The 12,010-nt window shown below is 43.4% G+C and overlaps 1 protein-coding gene across 1 annotated transcript; it reads left to right on the top strand.

Moving 5' to 3' along the window:
- Nucleotides 1-4,648: 4,648 nt before the first annotated feature.
- LOC134029285 (von Willebrand factor A domain-containing protein 7-like) lies at nucleotides 4,649-11,396 on the top strand. Its single transcript, XM_062473364.1, has 15 exons — nucleotides 4,649-5,015; nucleotides 5,117-5,386; nucleotides 5,559-5,652; nucleotides 5,762-5,887; nucleotides 6,520-6,706; nucleotides 6,806-6,978; nucleotides 7,064-7,176; nucleotides 7,288-7,404; nucleotides 7,684-7,893; nucleotides 8,136-8,268; nucleotides 8,454-8,600; nucleotides 9,519-9,605; nucleotides 9,715-9,989; nucleotides 10,160-10,453; nucleotides 10,630-11,396. Exons 1-15 carry the CDS (start codon nucleotides 4,818-4,820, stop codon nucleotides 11,101-11,103), a joined length of 2,898 nt encoding a protein of 965 aa, XP_062329348.1. The 5' UTR covers nucleotides 4,649-4,817; the 3' UTR covers nucleotides 11,104-11,396.
- The last annotated feature ends 614 nt before the right edge of the window (nucleotides 11,397-12,010 follow it).

Genomic DNA, 12,010 nt, shown 5'->3' with positions numbered 1-12,010 from the left:
CAAGGCAGCTTGATGGTTTATTTCGGCAAGGCAGATATACATTCACAAACACATACAGGAAAAGACCCAGACCAGTGCCCCAAGTCTCATGTTTTATAGGCTAAAATGAGAATAATCCCCCGCCCTGTATAATATGATGACAGCACCATTCTCGGAAAGTAATATAATATAATATCCTCAGAGTTCATCACAACAGGACTTTCCTTCTCTCTCCTAATTCGGGCCTTGATTAGCAACACCCTATCACAATTGGAATGACTGTCGTCATTAAGACTGAGTTCACAGAAGATTCGCTCCCACCAGCTGCAACCTGTCTCACTCCCCCCCTTCCTTTCTGACAGGGCCTATCCAATTGATTGAGTTGACCATACGCTGTTGGACAACAACAGCCTATTTTTCTAAGGACACAACTTCCTTTCTCATACTTAGTTTTGCCAAACCACTTCCCTCACCATACTTTCTCACATTCTGGGGAAAACCAGTTTGGAGTGGAGTTTACCAACTGCGCAGGGTTTCTTAACCCTTGTGTTATCTTCGGGTCATTCTGACCCATCAGTCATTGTGACCCACCGTCGTATTGCGACAGATTTACCGCATACAAAGACAAAGTGAAGCATTTTCTTTTAACCGTTGGGCTGTCTCAGACCCCCCACATTGCAAAGGTTAAAAGAAAATTATTTTAATTTGTTTTTGTATTGGGTAAAATTGGGTAAACACAACGATGGTTCGTTATGAACCTTTGGGTCATGTGACCCGAAGGCAGCACGAGGGTTAACTACACAGTTAGAAGTCAGATAATCAACACTGTTGTTGTTGGAAACAACAGTGTTGTTTCCAACAACACTGTTAACATTCCAAAGAAACCAGTCAAACTTGTAAACCACTGGCATGATGCCCAGATTGACTCCATATATTGCAGATCACTGAAGGATGAAACACTTTTGAGACCTTAGGTGGCGTATACACGTAATACTCTAAAGGCTGACTACGTATTCACAAGAGAAAGCAATAGACCGCAGAAATATTTAGACTACTCAGACGACTTTGCTTGATGAAAACCACCTTGCTAACTATTGTGCCGGATTTTGTCTCTCTCTCTCTGTCTGTCTCTTAGGCCGGTCAATGATGCTTTCCCCTGTGCCATTAGTCTTTCTCCTCATTCCCTTCCTGCAGAAAGGGGCACTTGGTTTCAAGCCGATTTCTTTGTTTGAAAGTGGCTCAAAAAATCACCAAAAAATCACAGTGGCAGCAATCTTGGAGACCACTCTACAGGTGTGCAGAGATGTGGCCATTGCTGAGGGACGAGACTTTTCATCAGACTTTTCATCTCTCTCTTTCTGATATATATCTCAAATAAATGTGCTCTTTAATTCCATGTGTCTGTCATTTCACACCCAAAAATATTTCTACGGTCAGAGTAACTGGATTTACTGGAATTAGGCAAGGTTGCAGGCACAGTCTCTATGAATGAGCCTTTTGGGAAATGTGAGGTGAGCAATACTGAAAATGAAAGTGTGTGTACAAGGCACACCATGACAGATGATTGCATGTATTGATTTTAACAGACCGACTATTGTTTTTACCACTCCCAACTGTCCAATCTGTGTCAAAGATAATTGTCAGAACAACATTCTCAAAAAGATACTCAGAGATAAGATACTAACTGCTGGTTGCGCTGAGCGTTTAGCATCCAACCCACAAGAAAAACCTCTACTGCATTGCAGTCATTGTTTCTACGGTCTCTGCAACTGTGTGAGTGGCACCACTTCAGAGCAATCACGTCGGGGTCACCAACTGTTGTAGAAAACAGACGTCCGTAGAAGGTAGTAGAAAAAAGTAGTCGAAGGGAAAATATCTTTCAACAGCACAAGGCAGCTTGATGGTTTATTTCGGCAAGGCAGATATACATTCACAAACACATACAGGAAAAGACCCAGACCAGTGCCCCAAGTCTCATGTTTTATAGGCTAAAATGAGAATAATCCCCCGCCCTGTATAATATGATGACAGCACCATTCTCGGAAAGTAATATAATATAATATCCTCAGAGTTCATCACAACAGGACTTTCCTTCTCTCTCCTAATTCGGGCCTTGATTAGCAACACCCTATCACAATTGGAATGACTGTCGTCATTAAGACTGAGTTCACAGAAGATTCGCTCCCACCAGCTGCAACCTGTCTCACTCCCCCCCTTCCTTTCTGACAGGGCCTATCCAATTGATTGAGTTGACCATACGCTGTTGGACAACAACAGCCTATTTTTCTAAGGACACAACTTCCTTTCTCATACTTAGTTTTGCCAAACCACTTCCCTCACCATACTTTCTCACATTCTGGGGAAAACCAGTTTGGAGTGGAGTTTACCAACTGCGCAGGGTTTCTTAACCCTTGTGTTATCTTCGGGTCATTCTGACCCATCAGTCATTGTGACCCACCGTCGTATTGCGACAGATTTACCGCATACAAAGACAAAGTGAAGCATTTTCTTTTAACCGTTGGGCTGTCTCAGACCCCCCACATTGCAAAGGTTAAAAGAAAATTATTTTAATTTGTTTTTGTATTGGGTAAAATTGGGTAAACACAACGATGGTTCGTTATGAACCTTTGGGTCATGTGACCCGAAGGCAGCACGAGGGTTAACTACACAGTTAGAAGTCAGACAATCAACACTGTTGTTGTTGGAAACAACAGTGTTGTTTCCAACAACACTGTTAACATTCCAAAGAAACCAGTCAAACTTGTAAACCACTGGCATGATGCCCAGATTGACTCCATATATTGCAGATCACTGAAGGATGAAACACTTTTGAGACCTTAGGTGGCGTATACACGTAATACTCTAAAGGCTGACTACGTATTCACAAGAGAAAGCAATAGACCGCAGAAATATTTAGACTACTCAGACGACTTTGCTTGATGAAAACCACCTTGCTAACTATTGTGCCGGATTTTGTCTCTCTCTCTCTGTCTGTCTCTTAGGCCGGTCAATGATGCTTTCCCCTGTGCCATTAGTCTTTCTCCTCATTCCCTTCCTGCAGAAAGGGGCACTTGGTTTCAAGCCGATTTCTTTGTTTGAAAGTGGCTCAAAAAATCACCAAAAAATCACAGTGGCAGCAATCTTGGAGACCACTCTACAGGTGTGCAGAGATGTGGCCATTGCTGAGGGACGAGACTTTTCATCAGACTTTTCATCTCTCTCTTTCTGATATATATCTCAAATAAATGTGCTCTTTAATTCCATGTGTCTGTCATTTCACACCCAAAAATATTTCTACGGTCAGAGTAACTGGATTTACTGGAATTAGGCAAGGTTGCAGGCACAGTCTCTATGAATGAGCCTTTTGGGAAATGTGAGGTGAGCAATACTGAAAATGAAAGTGTGTGTACAAGGCACACCATGACAGATGATTGCATGTATTGATTTTAACAGACCGACTATTGTTTTTACCACTCCCAACTGTCCAATCTGTGTCAAAGATAATTGTCAGAACAACATTCTCAAAAAGATACTCAGAGATAAGATACTAACTGCTGGTTGCGCTGAGCGTTTAGCATCCAACCCACAAGAAAAACCTCTACTGCATTGCAGTCATTGTTTCTACGGTCTCTGCAACTGTGTGAGTGGCACCACTTCAGAGCAATCACGTCGGGGTCACCAACTGTTGTAGAAAACAGACGTCCGTAGAAGGTAGTAGAAAAAAGTAGTCGAAGGGAAAATATCTTTCAACAGCACAAGGCAGCTTGATGGTTTATTTCGGCAAGGCAGATATACATTCACAAACACATACAGGAAAAGACCCAGACCAGTGCCCCAAGTCTCATGTTTTATAGGCTAAAATGAGAATAATCCCCCGCCCTGTATAATATGATGACAGCACCATTCTCGGAAAGTAATATAATATAATATCCTCAGAGTTCATCACAACAGGACTTTCCTTCTCTCTCCTAATTCGGGCCTTGATTAGCAACACCCTATCACAATTGGAATGACTGTCGTCATTAAGACTGAGTTCACAGAAGATTCGCTCCCACCAGCTGCAACCTGTCTCACTCCCCCCCTTCCTTTCTGACAGGGCCTATCCAATTGATTGAGTTGACCATACGCTGTTGGACAAAAACAGCCTATTTTTCTAAGGACACAACTTCCTTTCTCATACTTAGTTTTGCCAAACCACTTCCCTCACCATACTTTCTCACATTCTGGGGAAAACCAGTTTGGAGTGGAGTTTACCAACTGCGCAGGGTTTCTTAACCCTTGTGTTATCTTCGGGTCATTCTGACCCATCAGTCATTGTGACCCACCGTCGTATTGCGACAGATTTACCGCATACAAAGACAAAGTGAAGCATTTTCTTTTAACCGTTGGGCTGTCTCAGACCCCCCACATTGCAAAGGTTAAAAGAAAATTATTTTAATTTGTTTTTGTATTGGGTAAAATTGGGTAAACACAACGATGGTTCGTTATGAACCTTTGGGTCATGTGACCCGAAGGCAGCACGAGGGTTAACTACACAGTTAGAAGTCAGACAATCAACACTGTTAACATTCCAAAGAAACCAGTCAAACTTGTAAACCACTGGCATGATGCCCAGATTGACTCCATATATTGCAGATCACTGAAGGATGAAACACTTTTGAGACCTTAGGTGGCGTATACACGTAATACTCTAAAGGCTGACTACGTATTCACAAGAGAAAGCAATAGACCGCATAAATATTTAGACTACTCAGACGACTTTGCTTGATGAAAACCACCTTGCTAACTATTGTGCCGGATTTTGTCTCTCTCTCTCTGTCTGTCTCTTAGGCCGGTCAATGATGCTTTCCCCTGTGCCATTAGTCTTTCTCCTCATTCCCTTCCTGCAGAAAGGGGCACTTGGTTTCAAGCCGATTTCTTTGTTTGAAAGTGACTCAAAAAATCACCAACAAATCACAGTGGCAGCAATCTTGGAGACCACTCTACAGGTGTGCAGAGATGTGGCCATCGCTGAGGGACGAGACTTTTCATCAGCGGTAAGTAGGTTGTCACTAAGGATAAAAAAAAAAAAATCAATTTTGGAGTGTACGTAAATGTGGAGTGTACGTAAATGTGAAATGTGTCTGTGTTTGTGTAGCCCAGACCCTTGACTACTGAGGGTGTTGCTCTGGCCTGCCAGTCCTCAGGGTCTGAGAGTTTCTCCAGTGCCCAAAGTAACTTAAAATGGAGCAATGCACTCGTGGATGCCTGGAAGCTGTTTAGTCCCAGGTATCACTTTGACAGCGAGACGTTCGAGGAGGGACGTAAACTCATAACTGATGGCATGTCAGTGGTCAAAAAGAGTATCGACCAAGGAAACTTACAGGCAGCAAGAGAGAAGCTGGGAGAAATCTCACACACATTGCAGGTAATGAGATTATAATTGACTGTAATTCTTACAATTTAACATAACTTTGTAAATGTTTTTGCAATATAAAAATTTTGTTTTCAATATTTATAGAAATGACTTAAGTTGGAATTTTGTGGCCTTTGAATGCATGTTATATAACGTATGAATCTTTTATCTTTTATCCCTGAAGGATTTCTACAGCCACAGTAATTGGATTGAATTAGGGAACACACTTCCCCATCCTAGTCTTATCAGATCTGACATTTCCATTGGCCCAGTTGCAGGTACATGTACATACCCTGCCAAAAGTACAATATGTGATCAAGAGCAATACCATTGCCATCATTTCAATTTCATATAATTCGTTCTTTCATTTATTGTTCTCTTCACCAGATAGAAGCACACCCACCTGTAGGAGCTGTGTTGGCAATGACTGTCGGAACAACATTCTGGACAACATTATTAGAGACAAGTTACTAACCTCAGGATATTTCAGCAGTTTGCCGTTCAAACCCAAAGGTAAATCGCCATCTGCATTTGTAAAAAACTGTAGGGGATTTAATATTGGCCAAACAACCAAAACTAATTCCCCTATGTTTGAAGGAAGAGGGGAAACTGAAAGGTGTTTTAACCATTATGCCAATACCAATGGAATTGCAGTTATTTGACTCTATGGGTTAAAACATAGCAAGAGTGGTCAAGAGTAAGGTTAAATGAAATACATATTTAATAACATTGCAAATGAATTAAATAAACGAAGGAAAACAAAATGAAGGCTTTAAATCGTACCTACTTTACCACCATGATTATTGTAAATCAGAGAGAAAAAAAACCTGTTAACCCTTGTGTTATCTTCGGGTCATTCTGACCCATCAGTCATTGTGACCCACCGTCGTATTGCGACAAATTTACCTCATACAAAAACAAAGTGAAGCATTTTCTTTTAACTGTCGGGCTGTCTCAGACCCCCCACATTGGAATGGTTAAAAGAAAATTATTTTTATTTGTTTTTGTATTGGGTAAAATTGGGTAAACACAACAATGGTTCGTTATGAACCTTTGGGTCATGTGACCCGAAGGCAGCACGAGGGTTAAGCCAGAAAGCTTTTCTCTGTTTTCCCTTTTCTCTCATGATCTGCACTTTTTGATAGGGAAGTGCAGCCATGGAGACTTGTTGGACACAGCCAGTTTGATTGAGCCAACGGGAGGCATTAACAAGGACGACCGTGACGCTAAGCACGGGTTTTTACACCTGACTGCTGCGGACGTGGCGATGGCCGCCACCAGAGAACTCCTGGAGGACATCCGAGGTGCTGCTGGGGACCGAAACTTCCTACAGTACGAGACCAAGAACACATGACAATGGTGTGTTACACAGCTTGTTTACTTAATTGTTACATTGTTACACGGTACATTCTTGTAATCTCTCTCTCTCAGGATGATTGGGATCTCCAATGGCGCCAAGGCTCTATGTTTAGTGATCGACACGACAGGCAGCATGTCTGATGACATTGCTGAGGTGAAGAGGGTGTCCTCCCTCATTGTTGACAGCAGTAGAGGAACACAAGCTGAGCCCTCACTCTACATCCTGGTCCCCTTCAACGATCCAGGTGGGACATTCTCATTGGTCGAAGATCAGTAGATTATTTAAGTGTTCCATTTTTGGTGATCATGGTTTCTCTGTTTCTAATCCAGAATTTGGGCCACTAACGAGGACAACAGATCCAGACTACTTCAAGACCCAGATCAACAGTCTTACTGCTTCAGGTGGTGGAGATTTTCCTGAGATGAGTCTGTCAGGACTCCAGGTGAGCCTACACCAACAGTTAAAACACTTGTCACGTGACAAAAAGGCTTGACCAGGTCCACACTTAGAGCACCCGGAGTCCTCAGTGGCATTTCCCCTGTGTGTTTTGCAGCTGGCGCTAACGGGTGCTCCTCCATCCTCGGAGATCTTTCTCTTCACTGATGCCACGGCCAAAGATACGTACCTGGCAGGCACGGTGCTTGCACTGATAGAGCGCAGCAAGTCAGTGGTGAGTAGCTATTCTTTCTTGAGAGGAAAGCAACAACTCATCCAGCATATCCTCCCAAACACCGAACTTGAGGCCCAGAGACAGTGTACTGATGTCTGTACTGTCATTAATACAGTATGCTATGGTCACAAACACTCCCACCGGTGTGTCTGACAGTAAATATGTCATACTGATAATGACAGGAAAAAATCCAGCTAATTTTCTACTGGAATTTTCTTTGTCAAACCCTATATGTACCTTTTGATGTCATCTATCTCTTTCCCTTTTGACTAATTCTAGGTGAATTTCTTGTTGACTGGGAGCCTCGCGTCCAGAAGAAGAAGAAGCAGTGGAAGTATTGACCAAGGGCAGACCACTCAGATGAGATCGGTGAACACCCAGCTGTACAGGGACTTGGCCCAAGCCTCTGGCGGACAGGCCATCCAGGTCACCAAGACCCAGCTGCCCCAGGCGACCAGCTTGATCTTGCAGTCCACCAGCTCCAACCTGGTACTGTACCACTGAGATGAGAAACTATTCAGTAGTAACTGACTCAGACTTGATTCCTCTGTGTTGGTAGCCTATCTGTATTTGACTGTGGCATCCACACCCCTTTCATTTCGTTTAGATGCAGTTCTATGGGCTTGTGTGAAGCCCTCTGTGACATTGCTTGTAAAAGGGGCTATACAAATAACATTTGATTTCTTTCTTTCTTTCTTGTGCTTATTTCATTGTCTTTTGTTCTCTATCAGGTGACTCTTCTGCAGGCTGTGAGGAGCCCTGGAAAACCAGATAACTTCTCCTTTGTTGTGGACGTGTCTGTGACAAACGTGACCGTCTACATTGTCGGCTCCGCCCCCTCTTTTACTCTCATCAATCCTGCAGGTGACAACAATCTTTACACTGTCTTTTTATTGGTCTAGCACATAGCTCTCGTTTAAAATGCTAATATTACTAAAGATTTTGCATTGTGTTACTTACATAGTGATTAAACCAGAGCCCATTATTGTTTCAAACAAACTTTCAATCCTTACAGAATATCATGTTATTTATGGTTGCCTTATCCACAGGTGTGTCACAGAGTAACCTTGACGTCAATGGTACGCTGGCATCGGTCCAAAGTGTGGGGACATTTCAAACATTGCAGCTGGATAAAAAAGTGGGGCTCTGGGAAATCAGAATTGACTCTGCGCAGCCCTACACTCTGAAAGTTGTAGGTGAGAATGATTACATATTGGGAGAGGGTTAAATAAGCTTTCCCTATACATTTTCTAATATAATGGAACTGTGTTTTACTTAAGTGACATTCCCTAACATTGTTATCTTATTGATAACCTGTGTGTCAAAAGATGAATTTCAAAAATGTACTTATGAATAAAATTACCAGACAGATTTTTTGCCAGTCCCAAAAAATACATTGCTTTTGACTAGCTATTGCCATTTGCTTTTGGCAATATCTTGGTCTCGTATGCGATCCCAATCAATATTATAGTCGTGTGCAATGGTAGTAAACACATCCATACAAAGTCCGAATAGGGTCTGGCTTTGGCATTGGTGTGTGAGGTTCAGAAAAGGATGGTCATGTTCTTAGGGTAGCGCATTGTTACAAATTTGGCAACTTTGTTATTAGATTTAGCGACTTTTCACATTTCCTAGCGACAAAATATTTTTGTTTGCAAATTGCACCAAATCTAGCGTTTTTTCATTACTTTGGCAATCAGCGTTTTTGTTGTTGAGCAGCAGCACAATTACAGTTATTAGACTTCCGTGTTGTCATAGCCACCAATCATGTTAAATTAAATTGGGTTTTAGCTACTATAGGCCTACATCACAAAAACAATGCTGTATGATGACTGACGAGATAAACATAAGGTACGCAAGCGCACAACACATACAGCGCGGAAGATCCAATCAGAATGAAGTGACAGCAAGCCAGCAGCTTTCTCAAGTGCATGTAGGAAATTTTCAACCCACCTGTGTGGTGTGTAGTCTTCATGATTTACCCGCCAAAAACAAAATGTATGCATTTGATGACTGGCGAGTGCTAATTTTGGACGCTGGCTGTATGTGAGTGTGATCATCTCGTCGTTCTGGAGACTAGTGTTTCCCAAATTCCCATATTATTCTACTTCCAGGTCAGAGCGCTCTCAATTTTCTATTTGAACTTGTGGAGGTTGCCCAAGGCTCAAGTCTGGCCATTTTAAACACCCGTCCAGCATCTGGTGAGAGGAAGATTCTATCTGCCATTGCAGATGCGTTCATATCAACACATATTGGTTTGATATTGGCTTTCTCTCAGTTCCTCATCATCCTCGTTTAATCTTCTCCCAGGCAGCAACGCCACCCTGGTGGTCACGGTAACAGGCAGCGACTCTGCGGAGGTGACAGAAGTGGCATTGGTAGAGTCCTCAGGGACGCAGGAGATCAAAGGCAGCGTGCAGCCAATGGGGGGCGGAGATTTCCTGGTGACGATGGGTAAACTACCCGCCGGCGACTTTTTAGTGCGTCTTAGTGGAGTAGACAGCAGCAGCAGAATCCGGGCTGCACCAATCAGCTTCCAGAGACAGTCCTCCACTCGTGTCCGGACCTCCAGTTTCACAGTTACGGTGAGCCCTTGGGTCATTCAGATATCACTTTATCACAGCTCCACCAGCTTTCCATCCAGAGAGACACCTATCCTGGGATTATGGGATAATCTCGCCTCATTATTATTCCATGTAATTTGCTGTTTGATCACAGTGTGGATGACTGTCTTTGCTGTGTCCCTCAACATCAGGCTGTATCTGACGGTGTCTTTGAGCCAGGATCGTCCCCTGTAGTCCCATTCACAGTGTCAACCAATGGCACGGGAGGAGACTTTGTTATCCAAGCCACCAACAACCAGGGGTTCAGATCCTCCTTTCCGTCCAGCCTGTTTGTGGAGATTGGGGGGAGCGCTAACGGAACTGTTACCCTCACAGTGCCCGCCGACACGCCCTCCGGCAGTGACGTCACCCTGACCATTGAAGCTCAGGCCCCAGGGACGGTTGACACCAATTACGCCGTGCTGCGCCTCTCTATCACACGCCAGGTAACACACCAAAGACACAGGAAATCCTTAAAAATTACGTTTTTTCCCCCAAACAATCCTCTCACACGGACAGAATGTGGGTCAGGTAGCGTCTGTATAACATTTAAACCAGCGACTGTCTTGACTAGACGTCACTTCAAACAGCTCCTCCTGTTCTTGTCGTTTCCTCCTCTAAGGCGACAGACGTGACTCGCCCTGTCTGCCAGATCGTCAGCGTAACGGCCAACTGTTCCGCCAACTGCAGCCTGTCCACGTGGCAGCTCTCTGCCAACCTCTCCGACGGTAACGGGACGGGCATCCAGCGGATCACCCTGCGCCAGGGTGACGGCACCCTCAACACCACTAGTGTGTTGGACCCTGGGGGTGAAAATGTGACCCTGGCACTCTACAGTGCCTCCTGCTGTTCACCAGATGTAGAACTGGTGGCTGTGGATGGTGAGGGGAATGTGGCCACGTGTTTCCAGTCCATCAAGGTTGCGACGGCGGATACCACCAGCCAGGCACCTAACACCCCTGTCTTTCCCCCTCTGCCTATGACCAATGCTACAACGGTTTCTGTAAGCAATCCCACCAGCAGTGGGAATACTTTAGATGTGTCCGCTTCCATCTATCTCACTGTTCCTCTTGTAATCCTGAAGCTTGGCATTTAGCTAGTTGGTGGATCACATTGTGCTATTGTGAGTATCACAACCGTATGTCTGTATGTAGAAGTAATGATTCTATATTAAATTCTATATTCGATTATTCTATATCATTATTAGATCAATGGACCAATTATTATCATTATTTGGTATCCATCCAATCATCTTCTGTTTATCCGGGGTCGGGTGTGTGTAATTTAAATACATTAAAATGTCTTAATTTGTTTCTGTTTCACAACTATGCTTTACTTCCTGTGATGAAGAAAGTGTTTTGTCCGTCTCTTCATAAACGGAGTGACTAAGTTCAGTTGAGTTCTGGATTTTAATAAGTATTATCAATCTGCAGATTGGGAGAGAAAACCAGACCTCTGACAATAAATGACCACACAACACCAGGCTTAGGTCTCAATCATGTCTCTCTCCGCTCTGAAAGCCGGAGGACCATCTTTTATAGGGCACAGGAATGTAAACATAGATAGTGACAGTCAGGCAGTAATGACGTTACATTAGTCTCAGAGGAAGAGATTCACAGCTCCCAACACATGACCACTCAGACTAGAGAGATCATAGTTGGCGCTCTCCTTGTAGTCATGACCAAGGACGTTTACCCAGCACTTTCTCCTGATCACGAACATCTATTAACCCTGACACATAGACACCATCTACTCTTATTAATAGCAAGCTTACATGAGAACATACTAACTAGTATCCAATGACTAGTTATATTGATTAGTGAATAATGTAAGCACACCGGAAATCGCAATTTCTTCCACAGTCCCCCCATTTTGACGTTTAACGTCAACACAACAACCATTCATCAACTGTTTATCTGGGGCCTGCTGTAGTGCCTTACATTTCACAAGTTTCATACCATTTAAAAACCTTAACAATCAAACAATACAGTATCTGTAACTAC

This window comes from Osmerus eperlanus, chromosome 11 (assembly GCF_963692335.1).
Source record: "Osmerus eperlanus chromosome 11, fOsmEpe2.1, whole genome shotgun sequence".
NCBI classification, from domain to species: domain Eukaryota; kingdom Metazoa; phylum Chordata; class Actinopteri; order Osmeriformes; family Osmeridae; genus Osmerus; species Osmerus eperlanus.
The sequence above is the reverse complement of the archived record's forward strand: the minus strand, read 5'-3'. Positions and strand labels throughout refer to the sequence as shown.

What these genes read in the sequence shown, in the direction of transcription:
- LOC134029285 (XM_062473364.1), top strand. Translation starts at nt 4,818, where the DNA reads ATGATGCTTTCCCCTGTGCCATTAGTCTTTCTCCTCATTCCCTTCCTG. An exon ending in AAATCTCACACACATTGCAG is followed by an intron (nt 5,387 to 5,558) that starts GTAATGAGATTA and finishes TTATCCCTGAAG; the next exon opens with GATTTCTACAGCCACAGTAA. An exon ending in TGAGTCTGTCAGGACTCCAG is followed by an intron (nt 7,177 to 7,287) that starts GTGAGCCTACAC and finishes TGTGTTTTGCAG; the next exon opens with CTGGCGCTAACGGGTGCTCC.